The 21,673-nt window shown below is 40.8% G+C and overlaps 1 protein-coding gene across 1 annotated transcript; it reads left to right on the forward strand.

Annotated features, from left to right (window-relative positions):
* The first annotated feature begins 14,921 nt into the window (after positions 1 to 14,921).
* LOC118650576 (upstream-binding factor 1-like protein 1) lies at positions 14,922 to 16,139 on the forward strand. The gene has a single exon (XM_036298959.1). It carries the CDS (start codon positions 14,922 to 14,924, stop codon positions 16,137 to 16,139), a length of 1,218 nt encoding a protein of 405 aa, XP_036154852.1.
* Positions 16,140 to 21,673: the final 5,534 nt, after the last annotated feature.

The following is a 21,673-nucleotide window of genomic DNA, read 5'->3' on the forward strand; positions in this document are numbered from 1 at the left end:
TCTTTGTTGAGGTCAAACACAGGAAGTGCCGCAGCCATCTTTATTGTGGGCTCAAGTGTCGGGCTGAAGTCTCTTCCGCCATGTTTGCTGTGGGTAAATAACATAGCCGCTTAGAGGGATTATCTAAGAACAAAATAATTGGATAATTGCGTTTTTAGCACAGTAACTACTCTTCGGCCTTGCACACAATTGAAGTAATAGTCGGGTCTCATAACTCATTTTATCAGCGAGGCTCTCCAAGACCACTCTTTAAAATCGCAACATCCATCTCCTGCACTCCCACCCCCTTTACCAACTTAATCTGTAGCACTCAAACATCTTACTGAAACTTATACTTAATCATTTATTTATCATCTGTTTCCCTCCAGATATAATGCAAGGTCATTTCTTTATATCACAGGATTCCTGCCCATAAAGCGTTTACAAGTCAATCAATCCGGATTCAGTGCAATAATCAGCTTGCTACATTAGGCAGAAGGGGATTTGTCTGGGCAATCTGGGGACATTCACAATCATTGGGGAGGCTGGAGAAGGTCTAGCATCCAAGCATAACTCCCCAAATAACACTGACAAACTGGCTCATGGACACAATCAGGAAGGTAGAATCAGGAAACTACTACCCCATAGTTCCAGTCTTCTCAACACTGACAGAGTAAGTGACTGCTGCAGAAAAACCAAGGTCTCCACAGCTGTATTTTCCAGCAGCATCAAAACAGAACCCGTACATCTTAGTTTTGATGTATGTGATCCGCACGCAGAGCATTAGCAAGTAAAGGTATCTGGGACATGTAGTTTGAGTTTTCCAGCTTCTGAAGCACAGAAAGGTATGCAAAAAAAGAGAGAGGGGCTGACACTGGGGGCAGATCTGCTGAGCTCACCACATTTTAAATTTGGAAGCCAAGACAAATACATGATCCAAATATAAAGAAATATAAGAATGTCAAATTGAGGGTCCTTCCTCAAATTTCTTTATGACATGAGGCAGTCATTCAATAAACACATTTATTGATTCACTTTTTAATAAATCGGATGGTATATACAGAAAGTTGTACGTACTGCTAAAAATTAGTTGACAGTATCAAAAAGAAACCCTTAACTATCATTAGCTCCATAGAGGTTTTCACAACCAACACCTCTAGAGAAAGTTGAAAATATCTTTGTAAGCAAATTAATGGAGAGCAATTCTAAATCTCACTCCTCAAAACCTCCTAATTTTTGTAACCAGAGTAAAGTATTATACCAATCTACCATTTTACATCAGTGGCAGGTATTAGTTTTATAACTACCATTTTACATATGTGAAGAATGTGGAGTCAAAGTGGCCAGTGTCTTATCCAAAATCTCACAGTTAATATATAGCAAAACCTGAATTCTAACCAGTTCTCCCTGGTTTCATGCTCTTTCCAGTATGCAGTACACCACACAGTCTTGTATGGTGAAGAGTCTGTTGTTCTAATGACAGCCCAAAATATTGACAGATCATTCCAGTGCCACTTCCCACTCTTGATACTCTTAAGTTCCAGGTATTCTCTTAACCCTTGCCCTCTTCTTTTGTTCTGGAATCGCTGTTCTTTCCTGAGCAAGATTTCCTTTGTGTGTGGATAGGCATTAGCAACATTCTCTGTCTTCATACAGGTAAAGTACAGACCTCTTGCAACACTGCCAATAGCTAAGGTTACTGGCTTTTGGGGGAGGAAAAGCATGTATTTTTTCCAACTGCAAAGTAAACTTTAGTAATTTTGAAACATACAGTAAAGTTAAAACAAAATAGCACAAATGCACTCATATAAAAACTGCCTAGCTTAAAACACTTCTTGATGACTTGTTGCACTTGGAAAGGCTTTAGATCTCCTGATAACTAAAAGGAGACATTGATGATGACATCCAAGAGAAAGCAAAGTGCCAGCAGTGAGTTCCATGAGAATTCACAGAACAGAAGAAAAGAGAATAAGAGACAACATGAGAAGAATTAGTGCAGGAGCTAAGGGGCATGCAGTCCTATGGTGAAAAACCTGAGAGGTTAGCATTAAAGATCTGGATTAAGTTCATAAGGTGAAGTCCTTGGCCATCAAAATCCCCTTCCTATGGAAAATTTAAATAAGCAGACATGCTGCTTCCTAAGCAACCAGGCTAGCTCTCTGATTGATTAGCCAGCTGCCATCAATCAGCCTATTGGGAGGACCACCACCCATTCTAGTATACAATGATACTTCTGAGCATCAACTAATGGTTCACCTTCACTTACATAAATATCTAAGGCCAGCAGGCCCAGAAGGAGTCCACAATAGATCAGAATCACTATCACAGGTGGCTACTCCTCCACTCTGTCCAGTCCCTCTCTGTCGACGGAACTTTGCACCCACAGAGGATTAAGCACCTGTTACCCAGTGGTAATCAATCCATTTTCAGGAAGGACAGATATTTTCATTTTTCTCTCTCCCCTACCATGTTTACTTGCATCAAGATATATCCATTGCAAGATTGCAAAAGAAAGTGTCAAAAAGCTAGAAGAGCAAGTGTCATATTTTTCTCTCTTTCAGTTTGGCCTTTGGCTTTGCAACCTTCAAAACAAAACCCAAAGGAATTGGATATTTTTGTTTTTTCCTGCTTCGTAGATGTGGAAATTAAGCCATGGAGAAAAACAGATTCATTTCAAGAATACTTGAAACAGATACAGAAACAGGATATGAATTAAGTCACAAAGACGCTTCAATAAATTCCAAAAAAAATCAACATCATACAAACTATGTACTCTACCATTTTACAATGAAATGGGAAATTTTAACAAAAGGAAAGCTTTCACAAATCCCATAAGTTTGGAAACTAAATAAATCAGCTCTTAAACTCTTGAAAGAGAAAAAAAAAAAGTCACACATTTCTACTGGTACATCCATATAGAAAATAGGATGGAGATTACTCAAAAAATTAAAAATAGAATTATCAAATAACCCAGTAATCCCACTTCTGGGTGTAAATTGAAAGGAAACGAAATCAGTATTTCAAAGAGATATCTGCACTACCGTGTACATTACAGCATTATACACAGCACTGCAACCTAAGTGTCCATCAGTGGGTGAATGGATAGAAAATATATATATAAAATTCAGTCTTTTTTTTTTTTTTTTTTTTTTAGGTTCTGAATCGTGATATAATCCCTTTATTTCATATCAGCCTGAGATAAACAAATAGACAAGCACATAAATAATAACAACAAAAGCACTAGTTGACCAATTTATCTTCAATCTCATAGCTGCTTGTGCCTCTTACACAACTTCATCATAAGATAGAACTAAAGACATGGCTTTGATTTACCCTTGCGGATTTGTTATTAACAGGAGGCTTTTGCTAGCTTCCCCTTCATCACAGTTCTTTTATTTATAGATCATGGATAGAATGAAAAAGAGTGTAAGTTGTGTATCAAGAGTGATAACTGCAATCATAATTGCATATATTTTCTAGTCAGAAATAACTGTTTTTCAGTTTTTTTGTTTTTTTTGTTTGTTTGTTTGTTGTTGTTTTTTATTGCTTAAAGTATTACAAAGGGTATTACATATGTGTCCATTTTATCCCCCCGCCCTAGACAGTCCCCTAGCCTTCCGTATCCCCCAATGTCTTATGTCCACTGGTTATGCTTATATGCATGCATACAAGTCCTTTAGTTGATCTCTTACCCCCCTACCTCCTGTCCCGCAACCCTCCCCGGGCTTCCTGCTGCAGTTTGACAATCTGTTTGAGGCAGCTCTGCCTCTATATCTATTATTGTTCAAAAGTTTATAATGGTCTCTATTATCCATGAATGAGTGAGATCATGTGGTATTTTTCCTTCATTGACTGGCTTATTTCACTTAGCATAATGCTCTCCAGTTCCATCCATGACGTTGCAAATGGTAAGAGTTCCTTCCTTTTTAGAGCAGCATAGTATTCCATCGTGTAGATGTACCACAGTTTTCTAATCCATTCATCTACTGATGGGCACTTAGGCTGTTTCCAGATCTTAGCTATGGTGAATTGTGCTGCTATGAACATAGGGGTGCATATATCCTTTCTGATTGGTGTTTCTGGTTTCTTGGGATATATTCCTAGAAGTGGGATCACAGGGTCAAATGGGAGTTCCATTTTCAGTTTTTTAAGGAAACTCCATACTGTCTTCCATAGTGGCTGCACCAGTCTGCATTCCCACCAGCAGTGCACAAGTGTTCCTTTTTCTCCACATCCTCTCCAGCACTTGTTTGTTGATTTGTTGATGATAGCCAGTCTGACAGGTGTGAGATGGTACCTCATTGTTGTTTTGATTTGCATCTCTCGGATGATTAGTGACTTTGAGCATGTTTTCATATGTCTCTTGGCTTTCTGAATGTCCTCTTTTGAAAGGTGTCTCCTGTCGTACATTTAAGTCCTTTATCCATTTTGAGTTTATTTTTGTGTATGGTGTAAGTTGGTGGTCTAGTTTCATTTTATTGCATATATCTGTCCAATTTTCCCAACACCATTTATTGAAGAGACTATCTTGGCTCCATTGTATGTTCTTGCCTCCTTTGTCAAATATTAATTGAGCATATTGGTTCGGGCCGATTTCTGGGCTCTCTATTCTATTCCATTGATCTATATGCCTATTCTTGTGCCAGTACCAGGCAGTTTTGAGAACAGTGGCTTTGTAATACATCTTGATATCTGGTATTGAGATCCCACCTACTTTGGTCTTTTTCAGGATTGCTGCAGCTATTCGGGGTCTTTTTTTATTCCAGATGAATTTTTGGAGAGTTCGTTCTAGATCTCTGAAGTATGCCGTTGGTATTTTAATGGGAAGTGCGTTGAATTTATAGATTGCTTTGGGTAGTATGGACATTTTAATGATGTTGATTCTACCAATCCATGAACACGGTATGTTCTTCCATCTGTTTATGTCTTCCTCTATATCTTTTTTCAACGTCCTGTAGTTTTCTGAGTAGAGGTCTTTTACCTCTTTAGTTAAGTTTATTCCTAGGTAGCTTAATTTTTTTGGTGCGATGGTAAACGGGATTGTTTTTATAATCTCTCTTTCTGAAAGTTCACTATTGGTGTATAGAAATGCCTCGGATTTCTTGGGGTTGATTTTGTATCCTGCTACATTGCCAAATTCATGTATTAAGTCCAGTAGCTTTTTGATGGAGTCTCTAGGGTTTTGTATGTATAATATCATGTCGTCTGCAAATAGGGACAGTTTTACTTCCTCTTTTCCAATTTGGATGCCTTTTATTTCTTCTTCTTGCCGAATTGCAATGGCTAACACTTCCAGTACTATGTTGAACAGGAGTGGTGAGAGGGGGCATCCCTGTCTTGTTCCTGTTCTTAGGGGAAATGGTGTTAGTTTTTGTCCATTGAGTATGATGTTGGCTGTGGGCCTGTCATATATGGCTTTTATTATGTTGAGGTATGATCCTTCTACTCCCACTTTGCTGAGAGCTTTTATCAAAAATGGGTGTTGAATTTTGTCAAATGCTTTTTCTGCATCAATTGATATGACCATGTGGTTTTTTTCTTTCAATTTGTTTATGTGATGTATCACGTTTATTGATTTGCGGATATTGTACCATCCTTGCATCCCTGGGATAAATCCTACTTGGTCATGGTGTATGATTTTTCTGATGTACTGCTGGATCCGATTTGCTAAGATTTTGTTGAGGATTTTGGCATCTATGTTCATGAGGGATATTGGCCTGTAATTCTCTTTCATTGTGTTGTCTTTACCTGGTTTTGGTATTAGGGTGATGCTGGCTTCATAGAATGAGCTTGGAAGTGTTCCTTCCTCTTGAATTTTTTGTAGTAGTCTGAGGAGGATAGGTTTTAGTTCTTCCTTGAATGTTTGGTAAAACTCCCCTGTGAAGCCGTCTGGTCCTGGGCTTTTGTTTGCTGGAAGCTTTTTGATGACTGCTTCAATTTCTTCCATAGTTATTGGCCTGTTGAGATTTTTAGATTCTTCCTGATTGAGTTTTGGAATGTTGTATTTTTCTAGAAATTTGTCCATTTCCTCCAGGTTGTCTAGTTTGTTGGAGTAGAGCTGTCCGTAGTATTTTTTAACAATCATTTGTATTTCTGTGGGGTCTGTTGTTATTTCGCCTCTATCGTTTCTGATTTTGTTTATTTGGGTCCTCTCTCTTTGCTTCTTGGTGAGTCTGGCTAGAGGTTTGTCAATCTTGTTTATCCTTTCAAAGACCCAGCTCTTGGTTTCATTGATTTTCTGTATTGTTTTTTTGGTCTCTATGTCATTTATTTCTGCTCTAATCTTTATTATCTCCTTCCTTCTGCTCACTCTGGGGTTTTCTTGTTGCTCTCTTTCTAATTCTTTGAGTCGTAGAGTTAGATGATTTACTACCATTTTTTCTTGTTTTTTGAGATAGGCCTGTAGAGCTATAAACTTCCCTCTCAGGACTGCTTTCATTGTGTCCCATAGGTTTTGGATTGTTGTGTTTTCATTGTCATTAGTTTCCAGGATGTTTCGAATTTCTTCTTTGATTTCATTGGTAACCCAATCAATATTTAATAGCATGCTATTCAGCTTCCAGGTGTTTGAGTATTTTGGGTTGTTTTTATTGTAGTTTATTTCTAATATTATGCCATCGTGGTCTGCGAAGACGCTTTTTATGATTTCAATTTTCTTGAATTTGGGGATACTTTGCTTGTGACCCAATATATGGTCTATTTTTGAATATGTCCTATGAGCATTTGAGTAGAATGTATATTCCCTGGCTTTCGGGTGAAGTGTTCTGAAGATGTCTATTAAGTCCATCTGATCTAGTGAGTCATTTAGGATTGCTGTATCTTTGCTGATTATTTGTCTAGAAGACTTATCCAGTGCTGTCAGTGGTGTATTAAAGTCCCCTACAATGATTGTATTGTTGTCGATCTCTCCTTTGATATCTTCCAGGAGTTTTTTTATGAATTTGGGTGCTCCTGCATTGGGTGCATATATGTTTACCAAGGTTATATCTTCTTGTTGTATTGATCCCATTAGTATTATGAAGTGGCCTTCCTTATCTCTTGTTATGGCCTTCACTTTGAGGTCTATTTTGTCCGATATAAGTATTGCTACCCCAGCTTTCTTTTCCTTTCCATTTGCCTGAAAGATATTTTTCCATCCTTTCACTTTCAGTCCGTGTGTGTCCCTTCTAATGAGGTGGGTTTCTTGTAGACAGCAGATGTATGGGTCATGTTTTTTTATCCATTCAGCCACTCGATGTCTTTTGTTTGGAGCATTTAGTCCGTTTACGTTTAAAGTTATTATTGAAAGGTACTTGTTTGTAGGCATTTCTGTTTTTGTGTGGCTGTTTTCTTTCTGAGCTTTTTATTTCTTATTTTTATACCAGTCCCTTTAGCATTCCTTGCATTGCTGGCTTGGTGGTGATAAACTCCCTTAGCCTTTTTTTTCTGTGAAGCTTCTTATTTCCCCTTCAAGTTTGAATGATAGCCTTGCTGGATAGAGTATTCTTGGATTTAGTCCTTTGCTTTGCATCACTTTGTAAATTTCCGTCCATTCTTTTCTGGCCTGATGTGTTTCTGTTGAGAAATCATTTGACAATCTAATGGGAGATCCCTTGTATGTAACTTTCCGTCTCTCTCTTGCAGCCTGTAAGATTCTCTCTTTGTCCTGAACATTTGCCATGGTAATTATGATGTGTCTTGGTGTGGGTCTTTTTGGGTTCACCTTGTTTGGGACTCTCTGGGCTTGTGTGACTTTTTTCTTCCCCACCTCAGGGAAGTTTTCTGATATTATTTCTTCTAATAGGTTTTCTAATCCTTGTTCATCCTTCTGTTGTTCTGGTACCCCTATTATTCGTATGTTGTTTCGTTTCATGTTGTCCCAAAGCTCCCTTAGACTCTCCTCCTGTCTTTTCATTTTTTTCTCCAATTGCAGTACGTTTTGGGTGTGTTTTGCTTCCTTGTCTTCTAAATCACTAATTCGGTCCTCCGCTTCTCCTAGTCTACTGTTGATACTTTCAATGGAGTTTTTCATTGCAGCTATATCACTCTTCATTTCTTCTTGGGTCTTACTTAAGTTGTTGATTTTTTCATCTGTTTCTTCTAGCTTCTTCCATATGTTATCGATTTTTTCATCTGTTTCTTCTTGCTTCTTGGAGAGGTTGTCGATTTTTTCCTCCATCCGGTTTATGCACTCTAGGACCCTTATTCTGAATTCTTTTTCTGTCATGTTGCATGCTTCTGTATTACTTAGCTGCTTTTCTGGAGAGTCCTCCTTCTCTTTCCTTTGGGGGTTTCTTTGTCTACCCATGTTTGATCTCGCTGACATATCTAGACGTTGAGTTGTTCAGTGGCTGCTCCCTTGGTGGCAGTGACTCCTTGGTCTGTGGTTGCTCTTCGGGCGGTTGCGGTAGCAGCTGCTCTTCAGTTGGCAGCAGCTCCTCTGGTGGGTGCTGTTCACAGCTGTGGTGGCTCTTCTGGCTGGTGGGGCAAGGTTTCACGTACAGCTGCTGTTCCTCAGCAGAGGGTGTGGTGCTCAGGAGGTTGCTGTTGCTTGGATCTGCTGCGTTGATTTAAAGGCACAAAATACAACACAACAAGGCACCACGTTGTGTACAACACAACAGGCACTATACACAAATATATTCACGATATGAATAACCCCAAATAAAGGTGACCACCTGAATTAAGAGAATTAGGGGATAAGGAAGAAGGAAGAGAAAAAGAGAAAAGAGAAAAAAGAAAAGAAAACTAGGGACCAAAAAAAGGAGTGCAAAAATGAAATTGGGAAAAAGGAGGGGGGAAAATAAAAGCGAGAAAAGAAAAGAAAAGAAAAAAAAAAGAGAGAATGAAGTGGAAGAGGGGGAGAGACTTTTTTATATGAGGAGAATACTCCTATAGAACAGCCATTAATCCCAACAAATTCCAGCAACAGCTCCCTGGAGATGAATGCAAACTAGAAACAACCAATAATATAACGATGAAAATAGAATGGAGAACACTAATCCCAAAATAAAATAAAGAGAAAATAAAATGGCACTTTAAAAAAAAAATGGTAAAATGGTAGCAGTAATAATACTGGTTAAAAATAAGAAGGTAGTAATTAAAAGGGTAAAATCAGATGATGGAAAAAAGAAGAAAAAAAAAAAAAAAAAAAAAAAAAAAAAAAAGAAAAAAAAATTGGTTTCTTAGTTAAAAGGTGAAAAAAGAAATAAAAAAAATATTGCAGTAGTGAAGGTCCTTCGGTTCTTCTATTCTTCAGTGTGGCTCGCCTTAGACCTGCCAGGTATTCAGGAGAGTGTTGAGTTTCCCTGCGATACACTGTTCCTCTGTGTTGTAAACCACAGTCCTTATTTTAAAGCAAGCCGCATTTGTTTCCCAGACTGCCTTATTTTGTGTTTAGCAAAGGGTCAGTTTGTGGGTCAGCCTCTGGGTGGCAGTGTTCTGGGGTTGGCCTCTGAGGCTATAGGGCCTCTCTGTCCAGTGGAAGTTCACTGCCCAGAGCTGGCTGCGTAAGAGTTACGAGTGCTGTGTTGTTGCTGGGATTGAAAATCCCTCTATAGGCCAGACCCTGTTAACTCCCAGGGACTGATCAGGTTATTTTAATCCTTGATCTCCTACAGGGTGGAATCTGGGTGTGGCTGTGCTCCTTGCCTGGGGGCTGGGGGGAGGAGTCTCACTCTCCGGGGAGAATGGCTGCCTCAGCCCTGGGCTCAGGGGTGTCTCAGCACTCAATTCGCTGCCACCTCTCCCTGCCCCCCTTCTCTCCTCAGTCTCTCCCCAGATTCCACTCCTCCGCACACTTTCCCTCTCTTCAGCACAGGTGAGTGTCTGTATTCGAAATGTCCCATGAACAGGATTCAGTGAAAACAAACAAACAAACGCCGGCCACGGAAACGGGGAAGGCTTGGTTTCTGTAAGCTTCTTCTCTTACCGGGACTGCATGGTCTGGTCAACTCTTCAGGCTGCCCCCTTTAGGCTCAGTCCTCTGTGATCACAGACCCAGCTCTCAATTCCCCCGGCAGCGCCAGGAATCCCGCGGTTCTCCTTTCCCCCCGTCAGGGGCTGTGCCTTTCCAGGGGAGTTCTGCTCTTCCCGGCTGCAAACCGTCTCGCCAGCTGAGGAATTTCGCCAATTCGGGGTGGATGTTACTAGTTTCAGCTGCTCACTCCATTTGCTCAGGGACACGACCTGGGACACGTCTGCCTATACCGCCGCCATCTTCGGAATCCTATAAAATTCAGTCTTAAAAAGAAAAGGAAAGCACACCTATTAGAATTGCCAAAATCCAGAACTTTGACAACATCAAATGCTGATGAGGATATGAAGCAACGGGAACTCTCATTCATTGCTGGTGGGAATGCAAAATGGTACAGCCACTTTGGAAGACAGTTTGGCAGGAAGAGACCAGCATATAAGGAAAGATGATCTGCCTCCAGATGGGTAGGCTCAATATTGTAAAGATGTCAGTTCTCCTCAAATCAATCTATAACCTCAGTAAATTAGTCTCTAAATCCAAGAGGATTATTTATGAAACTAGATGACCAAGTTCATCTAGAAGAGAAGACAAGGAAGAAGAACCAAAACAATGATCAAAATAAATGACAAAGACAGGGAGCCTGCCTTTAATATCTCCCAGGTATTAAAGCAAACTGTGCATTCACAATAAGTAAAGCGAGGGCATCTGCACCTTTACTGCTCTCACAGCCAACGCTTGCCTGTGTCAGGCACTGCTAGGAACAGCTTTTTCTGTCCTGACCCATTTGATCCTCATGTGAATCCCACTTTACAGCTGCTATCATCCCCAGATACGGAAGCGGAAGCACCCAGGAGTGAAGTAACTGGTTCAGGCCCAAGTGTTCTAAGCAGTTTACATCCAATATCTCACTTAAATCTTCACAACGACCCCATGCAAATAGGCACTATTACTAATTCAGTCCAGCTATAATGCATTAATACTGTGTGAAATGCTATGCCATGGCAGTAAAGAAGGTGGACTGAGCTTTAATGGGTCCAAGACTCATCAAGTGAAAACAGATTATGGAATGAAGCATATATCATTTAAGAGAAATACAAGAAAAGTGTATCTTGTGTACATGTGTATTTAGGGATGTAAGTGCATAGAAAAGTATCTGGAAGGAAACCAAATGAGACCCACAGTGAGCTCTGCAGAGAGAAGAGGGATGGGGACTTTTGCTCTTCATATACTTCAAGTACCTTTTCCTTCTTAAGTAGTAAAATGTAACACACAGAAAAGTGCCCAAAACTTAAGCACCCACATTAAAACTTGCTATCAAACGGAGACCTGTGTGACCTTCCCTACAGAAGCAGAGCACTGCCAGCCCCCAGAAGCCACCTGCCTGCCCTTCCCAACCTTAACCAATTCCCTGCCCTCACCCTGACTGCCTCATCCTACCTAAAAATTTTGATGTTTACCTCTTTGCATTTCTTTAATATCTATTAAAGATTATAAATATCAATCTAGTTTCATTTTGCCTGTTTCCAAACTTTATGTAAACATATGCATTCTGTTAGGCCTGGCTTCTCTCACTCAACTTTATGACTTACTCATCGTGTTGAGTCATTCATGCATTCTCATTGCTCTGTAGATTCTTACTCGATGCACTTAAAAATGTTTTTATAATGAAACAAGAACAGGATGATGTAAAACAGGTCAAGGTGCCAGCAGATTTGCTCTCTGGTGAAAGCCCACTTCCTGGTTCATAGATGACCATCTTCTTCCTTTGTCTTTTCACAGCGAAGGTGCTAAGAAGCTCTTTGGAGTCTTTTTTTTTTTTTTTTTTTAAAATAAGGGCACTAATCTCATTTATGAGGGCTTTACCCTCATGACTAAATCAGTTCCCAAAGACCCACTTCCCAATACAATCACATTGAGTTTTAGGTTTCACCATAGGAATTTGGGGGAGGGAGAGACGCAAACATTCAGTCTATAAGGAAGCCCAAACAGGAAATAATCCAAATGTCCATAATTAGGAGAATGAAAAAGTCTATGTCCATACAATGGAGCACTACTCAGCAATGAGAATGGCATGTTCACGTTGTTAATAATGTATCAAGCTGAATACTCAAGACATGCATTTTAATGTAAGTTATATCTCAATTTTTAAAAAACTATATGAATATATTACTTTAATTACAAAATTAATTGTAAATAAATAAAAACATCCTAATTTTTTTTTTAAAAAAAAGTCAGTTTGGAAGTTTCTTACAAAACTAAATATACTCTTATCATATAATCCAGCAATCATGCTCTTTGGTATTCATCTAAAGGAGATAAAAAGTTATGTACAAACAAAAGCCTGAACACAGAGGTTTATATCAGCTTTATTCATAATTGCCAAATCTTGGAAGCAACCAAAATGTCCTTTAGTAGATGAATATATAAATATACTGTGGTACATCCAGACAATGGAATATTATTCATCCCTAAAAATAAATGAGCTATCAAGCATGAAAAGACATAGAGAAACTTTAAATGGATATTATTAAGTGAAAGAATTCAATATGTACAATCCCAACTATCTAACATTCTGGAAAAATAAAATTATGAAGGCGGTAAAAAGATCAGTCATTGCCTGGTGGTTGAGGGGAAAGTTCAATAGAGGGAAATGGTACAGAGGATTTTTTTAGGGCAGTGAAAATACTCTAGCCCTGGCCGGTTTGGCTCAGTGGATAAAGCGTCGGCCTGTGGACTGAAAGGTCCCAGGTTCGATTCCAGTCAAGGGCATGTACCTGGGTTGCAGGCACATCCCCAGTGGGAGGTGTGCAGGAGGCAGCTGATCGATGCTTCTCTCTCATCAATGTTTCTAACTCTCTATCCCTTTCCCTTCCTCTCTGTAAAAAAAAAAAATCAATAAAATATATTTTTTTAAAAAAGAAAAGAAAATACTCTAAATGATATTATAATGGTGCATTATTATCATTATGCATTTGTCCAAATCCACAGAACACAACACCAAGAGTGAACCCTAAGGATAATTATGGACTTTGGTTGATTATAATGTGTTAATGTAGGTTCATCAATTTTAACAAATGTACTATACTAGTGAGGGATTTTGATAATGGGAGAAGCTATGAATATGTGGGACAAAGTGTTGGGGTGCAGCCCCAGCAGGTCCAGGGGTTCCCAAAGTTGTGGACGGAGTCGGCGAAGAAGGAATGGCATGGAGGCAGCGTTCAGTTGATCAGCAGCCTAGCCAGGATCTCTAGCCAAGTTCTGGTTTGGATCTCCAGCCAAGTTCTGGTGTTTATTGCCTTGTTACATCTGTATTTATACCAGTTGACTTTAATACTATCAATTTCTATTCCAAAGGTTAGGGCATTTCTTATCTCCATTCCAAGGTTACTTTATTGTTCTATGAAGCTACAAGGAAGTAACTGAAGGAGATTATCCTAAGTAAAGATTATGTAGCTTAAGCGTGATTGTTCGTAGTTAAAGTGATTAATTACCCGCCTGGCACTTAGTTAAGGGGTTTTATTCCCTCCCTAACTCCAGGGAAAAATCCTCACCTGGAGAAACAACCTTTCTCGGGGAGGTGGTCCTGTTTAAAACACATAGTGTTAAGAGGGGGAGCAAACATATGCCATATACACCAGGTCCCTTGAAACACAAGCTGTGCAGATGTTTCTTCCCTGCAGCGACTGTGTCCAACAACAAGGGTGGACCGGCTTCCGGCAACAAAGGGCATATGGGAAATCTCTATATCTTCCCCTCTATTTTGCTATGAACCTTAAGCTGCTCTTAAAAAATGAAATAAAAAGTCTTAACTAGAGTCTACCCTGGAGAAGTGGCCTCTGGAGAGATGTGGCTTTTATATGATCCCATCCAGAGAGGGGAAGGAAAAGGGTGAAAGAGATAGAAACATCAATAATGAGAGAGAATCATGGATGGGCTGTGTCCTACAAGCCCCCTACTCAGGACCGAGCCAGCATCTCAGGTATGTGGCCTGACCAGGATTCCAACTGTGACCATGGGCAGCCTGCCCACAGAATTATTTGATTTTGGCTGAAAAATGAAACTCCTTCCTCTATATGCTTACATAGATGACATGCAACATGTTGAGGAATATTTGAGATAATTTTTCCAGAATTAATTTTGGGATCATTGCTCTTCAATGACTGTTACCTTAATTTACAACTATTCAGTGAGTAAGAAGGGAGGTAATTCACCTCTTTCTAGGAAATGTGGGCTTTGATGGATTTATTATTCATTTTTTAATAAATTTTAAAAGGTGAGTTTTATTTAGATTTTCACTTTTCAACTTTCCAGGAAAGTTAGATTATTTTCATTTCATATAGTTATAAAAATCAGCCTTAAATTCTCAAACATTTTATAATTTAGGGAAACAACTTACATGGCAGGGGTATCAGTGATTTGTTAATTTTGATAGGTTCCAACAAAATAAGGTAGCATGGCACCTCTGTTAAAAATAATTTTCTACAGAATCTTTAAGATGGTGACTATAGTTAATAATACTACATTTGAAAGTTTCATGCATCTTACCACAAAACATTTATATTCTGTTAGGATATAAGCCCCCAAGTGTTGTTTTCTGTGTTGTAAACCTAATCAGCCATCCTACTACTATCTGTAATCTATTCAAGTTCAGGGTGGTTACTTCCTTTTGAAGGCAAAATCCAATCTGATCAAGTGGGTGTGGCCTTACCTGGGTGGAATCATATAAAAGGCACATTCACTTCTTCTCCAGGGGAAACTGACTGAAGTTGGAGCTGCCAGTTGAGCACAGAGATTTGCTATTGACGCTGATATTGACAGAACTCCCAGAGGTGGGACCATTCTTAGCACACTCTGAAGCCTAATTAGCATGGAGCTTCAGGGATCCCTATATCAAGGGAGATTCAAGCCATCTTAAGCTTGAAGACTTTTGAGTTTCTGCTGTGGTGTTTGCATAACTGCGGCCTCATAAGTGGCCAAAGCCCTAGAAATGGCATTGAGTAATGGCCAAGACCAATGGCCCAAAGAAGACATTGTGATGTTACTGGACCTCCTGAGGAATAATCTCCCATCCAATGACAAACACACATTCAAAACAACCCAGTCACATATGGACTGGGGAAAAGTAGCTTTTAAAGGTTATTCTGGAGAAATGTGCAAACTCAAGTGGTTAGAGATTTCTAGTAAGATAAGAAAGTATCGTACTTTGACAGACTTAGTCTTGGAAGCTAAGGAACATGTTAAAAATTCTTACAAAAGCAAAAAACTTAAGAAACATCCTGACATGCCCAAGCAGCCCCTGACTTCTTATCTTCGCTTCTTCAAGGAGAAGCGTCTCGAATATTCCCAAATGTACCCCAAACTCAACAACCAAGAGCTGACCAAGGTCATATCTGAGAAATACAAGGAGCTCCCAGAGGAGATGAAGATGAAATATATTCAAGATTTCCAGAAGGAGAAACAGGAATATGGGGGAAAAATGGCTCAGTTCAGGAAAAACCACCCTGAACTAGTGCAGAACTCCAAGACATCTGCTGTCCCCAAAAGAAGCCCAAACCGAGCCCCCAAGAAATTTCAGAGAAAAGGGAAAGAAGTGAAGTCTTCCTCAGAAAACAATTTTTCAGAGGACATAAAATTCCATGGAGAGCCAGAGAAGCCCCCCATGAACGAATACCATAAGTTCCACCAGGATTTGTGGTCGAGTAGGGAGCTGCAAGGCCTGCCCCTGAGGGAGCGCATGGTGGAGATTAGCAGACGCTGGCAGCGCATCCCAAAGAGCCAGAGGGAGCATTATAGGAAGCAGGCTGAGGAGCTGCAGAAACAGTACAAGGTGGACCTGGAGCACTGGCTGAAGAGCCTGTCTCCTGAAGAGTATGCTGCCTACAGAGAGAGAACCTCTGGGAAGCGGAAGAACATGAACATGCGTGGAGGTCCAGACCCCAAGATCATCAGGACAGATGTGCAGTCTCCATCAGCAAGGTCTCTGCAAAGAGAGCTTGCACAGAACCAGGGGCCACAGGCTCCAGGGACAGAGTCATCAGAGACTAATGGGGACTGTTTTCATTCCTCACGTGGATCTGAAGAAAAGGAGGAACATGAGGAAAATGCAGAAAGCTGCAGCTCCTCAGATTCCAGCAGTAACGATGAAGATGACAGCAGCTCCAGCTCATCTTCCTCGGGGGACACCTCTGACTCAGACTCCAGTTGAGCTTTGTTCATTCCTAGATGGTGGGACAGAGAACTTCCCAACAGAAGTCTTTGGCACCTATGTAAATTGAAGGGCTCTTCTCCCTGTCCCTTTTTATTGCTTTGCTTCTTCCTTCCTTTCCCTTCCTCCTCCTCAATACAGAGTAGGACAGGTTGGGAAGCCGGGAATTGGGACAGAACTCTCAATATCAGGTCCACACACCTGGGAAGAGAGGTTCCTGTTGGGAAAAGAAATAGAAATATGAACCTGTATTGGGTCACCCTACACCATCAGTATCACTCACCCTAGGGTATCCATGCAATGAAGGATCTTAAAACAAATGGTGAGATGATTGGGCAGCTGTGAGGAGCACACTTCACTAGACTGAGTCTGAAGAAAGAAGTTTTGCTTTTCTCATTTTCTGTCTGCCAGAAGTGGTCTAGGGTCCACGATAAGCCTGTGACTCCTACATTCTCTGCAAGAACTATACCTCTGGACTCTTTACTACATCTGCAGTGAGAAAGGAGTTGGCAATTCTTAATGTGAGAGTGGGCAGCATTATGTAGCAGGCAATATTTATACATGTGTATTTAACTCTGACATCTCTATGAGACTTTCTTACTAATTTCAAATAAAATTTGAGGGCCTCCATGGGGGAAAAAAAAAGTCTTAACTAAAAAGCAAAACAAAAAGAAAATCCTGTCATACGCTACAGCATGGATGAGCCCAGAGGACATTATGCTAAGTGAAATAAGCCAGACACAGAAAGACAGATACTGCATGGTCTCACTTATATGTGAAATCTAAAAAAGTCAAACTCATAGAAGCAGAGAATATAATGGTGGTTGCCAGGGCCTGGGGAGTGGGGTAGATGGGGAGATGTTGGTCAAAGGATACAAAGTTTAAGTTATGTGGTATGAATAAGTTCTAGAGATTTAATGTTCAGCATGGTGACTATCTATAATAATAAAAGCTATTATGCTAATATGCTAATTTGACAGGATGTCCTTCCATCCTTCTGGACGAAGCCGGGGCTGCAAGGGAAGCCCAGGTCCCGGGTGCCAGAGGGAAGCTGGTGCCAGCAGCTGGGGGAAGGAAGGCCTAATCTTCCACGAATTTCGTGCATCGGGCCTCTAGTCAATAATAATGCTGCATTGTATATTTGAAATTTGTTAAGAGAGTAAATATTAAATAATCTCATCACAAAAATGGTAACTGTGAGGCGATGGATATGTAAATAGTCATGATTGTGGTAATTTCACAAATATATACAAATATCAAAGCAGCACATTGTACACCAAGTATGTCAAACTCAAAGGCTAAGACGGGCCAAATAAACAAGGTTTAAGTTTATGTGGGCCGCAAAAAAACAAAAGCTTCAGTTTTCATAGGAACATAGGTTTATTTCAATAGCAACATGCTTAATACAAAGGGCTGAAATAAGTGAATAATTATTAACATAAAATAGAACATTTTAATAAAAATTAATATTTTTCTCTTGAACATTAACTTATCAGACACTGAATAACTGCACAAATTAATAAGCAAAATGCAAATAAACCTATTTTTCTTGTTCTCCAAAAGTGAAATATTTCCTGTTGCACAGACCAAACAAGTCAGTACAAGACTAATAACATGGCAAACAGCTACTAAAATACTTCCTGCTAGTATTAGTCTAGAGAAATGGTGCACCTGTGCCAAAGGCGTGTAGGGGAAATGAATGCAACATAATTATAGTAATCAGTCATGAGCAAACATTGTAGTTTGTTATTAATAATCCTATCTAATAAAAGAGAAATATGGTAATTAGCCATACATCCACTACCCTTCCCATTGGCTAATCAGGGCGATATGCAAATTAACTGCCAGCCAAGATGGCGGCCGGCAGCCAAGCAGCTTGACGCTAACATGAGGCTTGCTCGCTTCAGTGACGGAGCACTCCAACGTTCCCCACCTGCCTTGCCAGCCTCTGAGCTTGCAGTTTGAAACATTGTTACAAATATAGAAGCTAAACAAAACCCCAGAAATCTGCTTTCAGCCAGCCGGGATCTCAGAGCTGGAGTTGATAGTGTTTCGATTATAGAACCCAAACAAACCAGATACCTGCTTTCAGCAGCAGAGGCCTCAGAGCTGGAGCGAGAGCTAAAGCTGGCCCAGAATAAAAAGAAAAAAGAAAAAAAGGAGCAGTTGGGAGCTTCAGTCATCCGCCAGCCTGAAAACAGCCCTCAGCCCCTCACCCAGACTGGCCAGGCACCCCAGTGGGGACCCCCACCCTGAAGGGTGTGTGACCAGCTGCAAACAGCCATCATCCCCTCATCCAGGCTGGCCAGGCACCCCAGTGGGGACCCCCACCCTGATCCAGGACACCCTTCAGGGCAAACCAGCCAGCCTCCACCCGTGCACCAGGCCTCTATCCTATATAGTAAAAGGGTAATATGCCTCCTAGCACCATGATCAGTGGAGCTGCGAGGCCTCCCAGCACTGGGATCAGTGGAGCCAAGAGGCCTCCCGGCACCGGGATCAGCGTGACAGGGGGCAACGCCCAAACCCCCTGATCGCCCTGCGGCTCTGTGTGTGACAGGGGGTGAGGCTACAACCTCCCTATCCGCCCTGCTCTGTTCGTGACAGGGGAAGGCGCCCCAACCCCCTGATCAGCCCTGCTCTGTGCCTGATAAGGGGGAGCTCCCCAACTCCCTGATCGCCCTGCGGCTCTGTGTGTGACAGGGTGCGGCGCCCCAACCCCCTGATCGGCCCTGCTCTGTGTGTGACAGGGGGCAGTGCCCCAACTCCCCTATCGGCCCTACTCTGTGAGTGACAGGGGGGAGCTCCCCAACCCCCTGAGGGGCCCTGCTCTGTGCGTGACAGGGGGTGGCGCCGCAACCTCCCCATCGACCCTGCCTTGAGTGTGACAGGGGGCAGTGCCCCAACTCCCCAATCAGCCCTATCCTGAGTGTGACTGAGGGTGGCATCGCAACCTCCCAATCCACCCTGCTCTGTGCATGACAGGGAGCGGCGCCCCAACTCCCCAATTGGCCCTGCTCTGAGCCCGACCAGGGGCTGCACCTAGGGATTGGGCCTGCCCTCTGCCACCTGGGAGCTGGCCTAAGCCAGCAGGTTATTATCTCCCGAGGGGTCCCAGACTGCGAGAGGGCACAGGCCTCTAGTGCACCTGGCCTCTAGTTATGTATAATAGGATATTGTAAAGATTAACTTATGAAATTTTTATTAAAACATTTCTTACATATCGTTACATTGACTGGGCCGCAAAAATATTCATTGTGGGCCACATGTGGCCCGCGGGCCATGGGTTTGACATGCTTGTTGTACACCATAAATATATACAATTTTTATTTGTCACTTGTACTTCAATAAAGCTGAGTACAAAAAGCACACTTCTACCCAACTGAGTATAGAAAGAAAAAAAAAAACAACTTTATAACAGAGAAACCTAGCGTACACCACCTAAACCACATGATCCAGGTTAATGTTACCAGAAAGAAGTCACATCAATGCCCTGTGCCCCACCCAATATGATATGACAAGAATGGCATATCACCTCTGTGGTGTTCTTCCCTAAAATTCATCTCTGTCTTTTCATGAGAAAACATCAGACAAACCAAAATTGGAAACTTTCCACAAAATATCTGACAATTACTGTTCAAAAGTGTCAAGGCTGTGAAAGACAAGGAAAGACTGAGAAACTGTCACAGATTGGAGGAGACCAAGGAGATATGACAACTAAAGGAAGAGAAGGTGGGAGGGAGGGAGAAGGGTAGAAAGGAAGATGGTAAAGGACTTGCCCATTGTCGGGAAGATATGAAGACTTCTGGACCTAAATTCTTATTCCTCATTTCATTTTTGCTATTTTCTTGACATGCAACAGGAATCCCATGGAGCCTTCCTTGCCTGAACCCCTCCCACCACAAAAAAGATAAAACACAATTTCTCCAAGGAAATATAGGCATCTATCCCTGTAACTGTAAATCCTAAAACTACACTTGAAGTATGCAGCCACACTGTCCCTTCTTTCTATATAACTCTGATACAGGTATTATGCTATAGATAATATTACCTGAATAAGGCACACCAATTAATTACTAATTTACTAAGTTATGAATTCTAGTGATTCCTTTAGTTCTTTAATATCTCATTTTAATCTTGGGTTAATAACTGCTTATTGTGAAAATCCTGGGACAGTTCACAAAAACCTAAATTGCAAACCTTTAAAAAGAGACAAATACATTATTATACAAATTATCACGTATTAATATAATACCCCAACAACATTCCTAGATGTTTGAAATATTATGCTATAAGATTTTAGTGATTGATGTTACAAGGATTGTTGCAATCTATTCCTAACTTGACAGCATTAAGTTTTTATTGAGCACTTATTATGTGCTAGGTTCAGTTAGGGCTAAAATACTGAATGACAGATAATTTCTCTATGATCATAGAGTTCAGAGTCTAGAGAAGGAGACAAACATAAACAAGGAAAAAAATAATTATAATTTTTTATAAATGCAATGACAGAAGAGTGCTTAGAAAGAAAAATTTGTCAGGGAGCTAGGGGAAGGGAGCTGATTTCAATTGAGTCTGCAAACAAAGCCTCTTCAAGAAGGTGACCTTTCCTATTTGTCTTTAAAAAACATGCAGTAGTTATAAAACTGTGCTATACACATTTAAAAGATGGAAAAGAAACCACCTAAAAATCCTATATACTAAAGAGGGAATATTCTAATTGACCCAAATGCTGTTGCAAAGATGGTGGCATCCACAGCCAATAAGGAGGGATATGCTAATTGACTGCCACACCCTCAAAGATGGCAGTGCCCACAGCCACAAGATGGTGGTACCCAGTCCCCTTGACCTGGCCTTGCCACAAGCCTGCCTCCAGAGTCCCCTATTCCCCTCGGCGCCCCCAGCCATCCAGGGCTGGTCCAAGGCACAGGTAACCAGAGCTGGCCAAGGCTTGCGCTGCTGGCAGTGGCAGCAGCAGAGGTATGATGGGGTGTCACCTTCCCCTGATTGCCGGGTCGCCTCCCGCTCCTGAGGGCTCCCAGACTGTGAGAGGTGGCAGGCTGGGCTGAGGGACGCCCCCTCCAGTGCATGAATTTTTATGCACCGGGCCTCTAGTTTAACATAATAGGGCACCAAGTGATATTAGATATTCACTTCCTGGCTTTTACAATAAAAAGAAAAAAACATTTGTGCTATACAGTTCCCACTTCTTAAATAAATAAAACATACCGAGTCATCAAAAGTTGCTTCAATTTCTTTGACACTGGTTTCAAGCAGGTATTTATCATATGATTCTTTGCATAAGAAATAGCATATAAATTAATAAACTATGATTTTCCTGTATTACTTTGCATAAGATACTAAAAATGTTCTTCAATTCTATATTTCTGAAATTAATCCAATATAAAGCATAAGATAATACAAGCCAGATACTAACTGGTATAACTAAATTTAGTGACTGAAAGAAACTAGTAAATAGATATCATTTAAACTCTCTAAGTACTAGTTAACTACTGAACCTAAATATTCTAAAT

Source organism: Myotis myotis, unplaced genomic scaffold, assembly GCF_014108235.1.
Source record: "Myotis myotis isolate mMyoMyo1 unplaced genomic scaffold, mMyoMyo1.p scaffold_m19_p_3, whole genome shotgun sequence".
NCBI lineage: Eukaryota > Metazoa > Chordata > Mammalia > Chiroptera > Vespertilionidae > Myotis > Myotis myotis.

Coding starts and splice junctions, on each gene's coding strand:
- LOC118650576 (XM_036298959.1), top strand. CDS start 14,922: ATGGCATTGAGTAATGGCCAAGACCAATGGCCCAAAGAAGACATTGTG.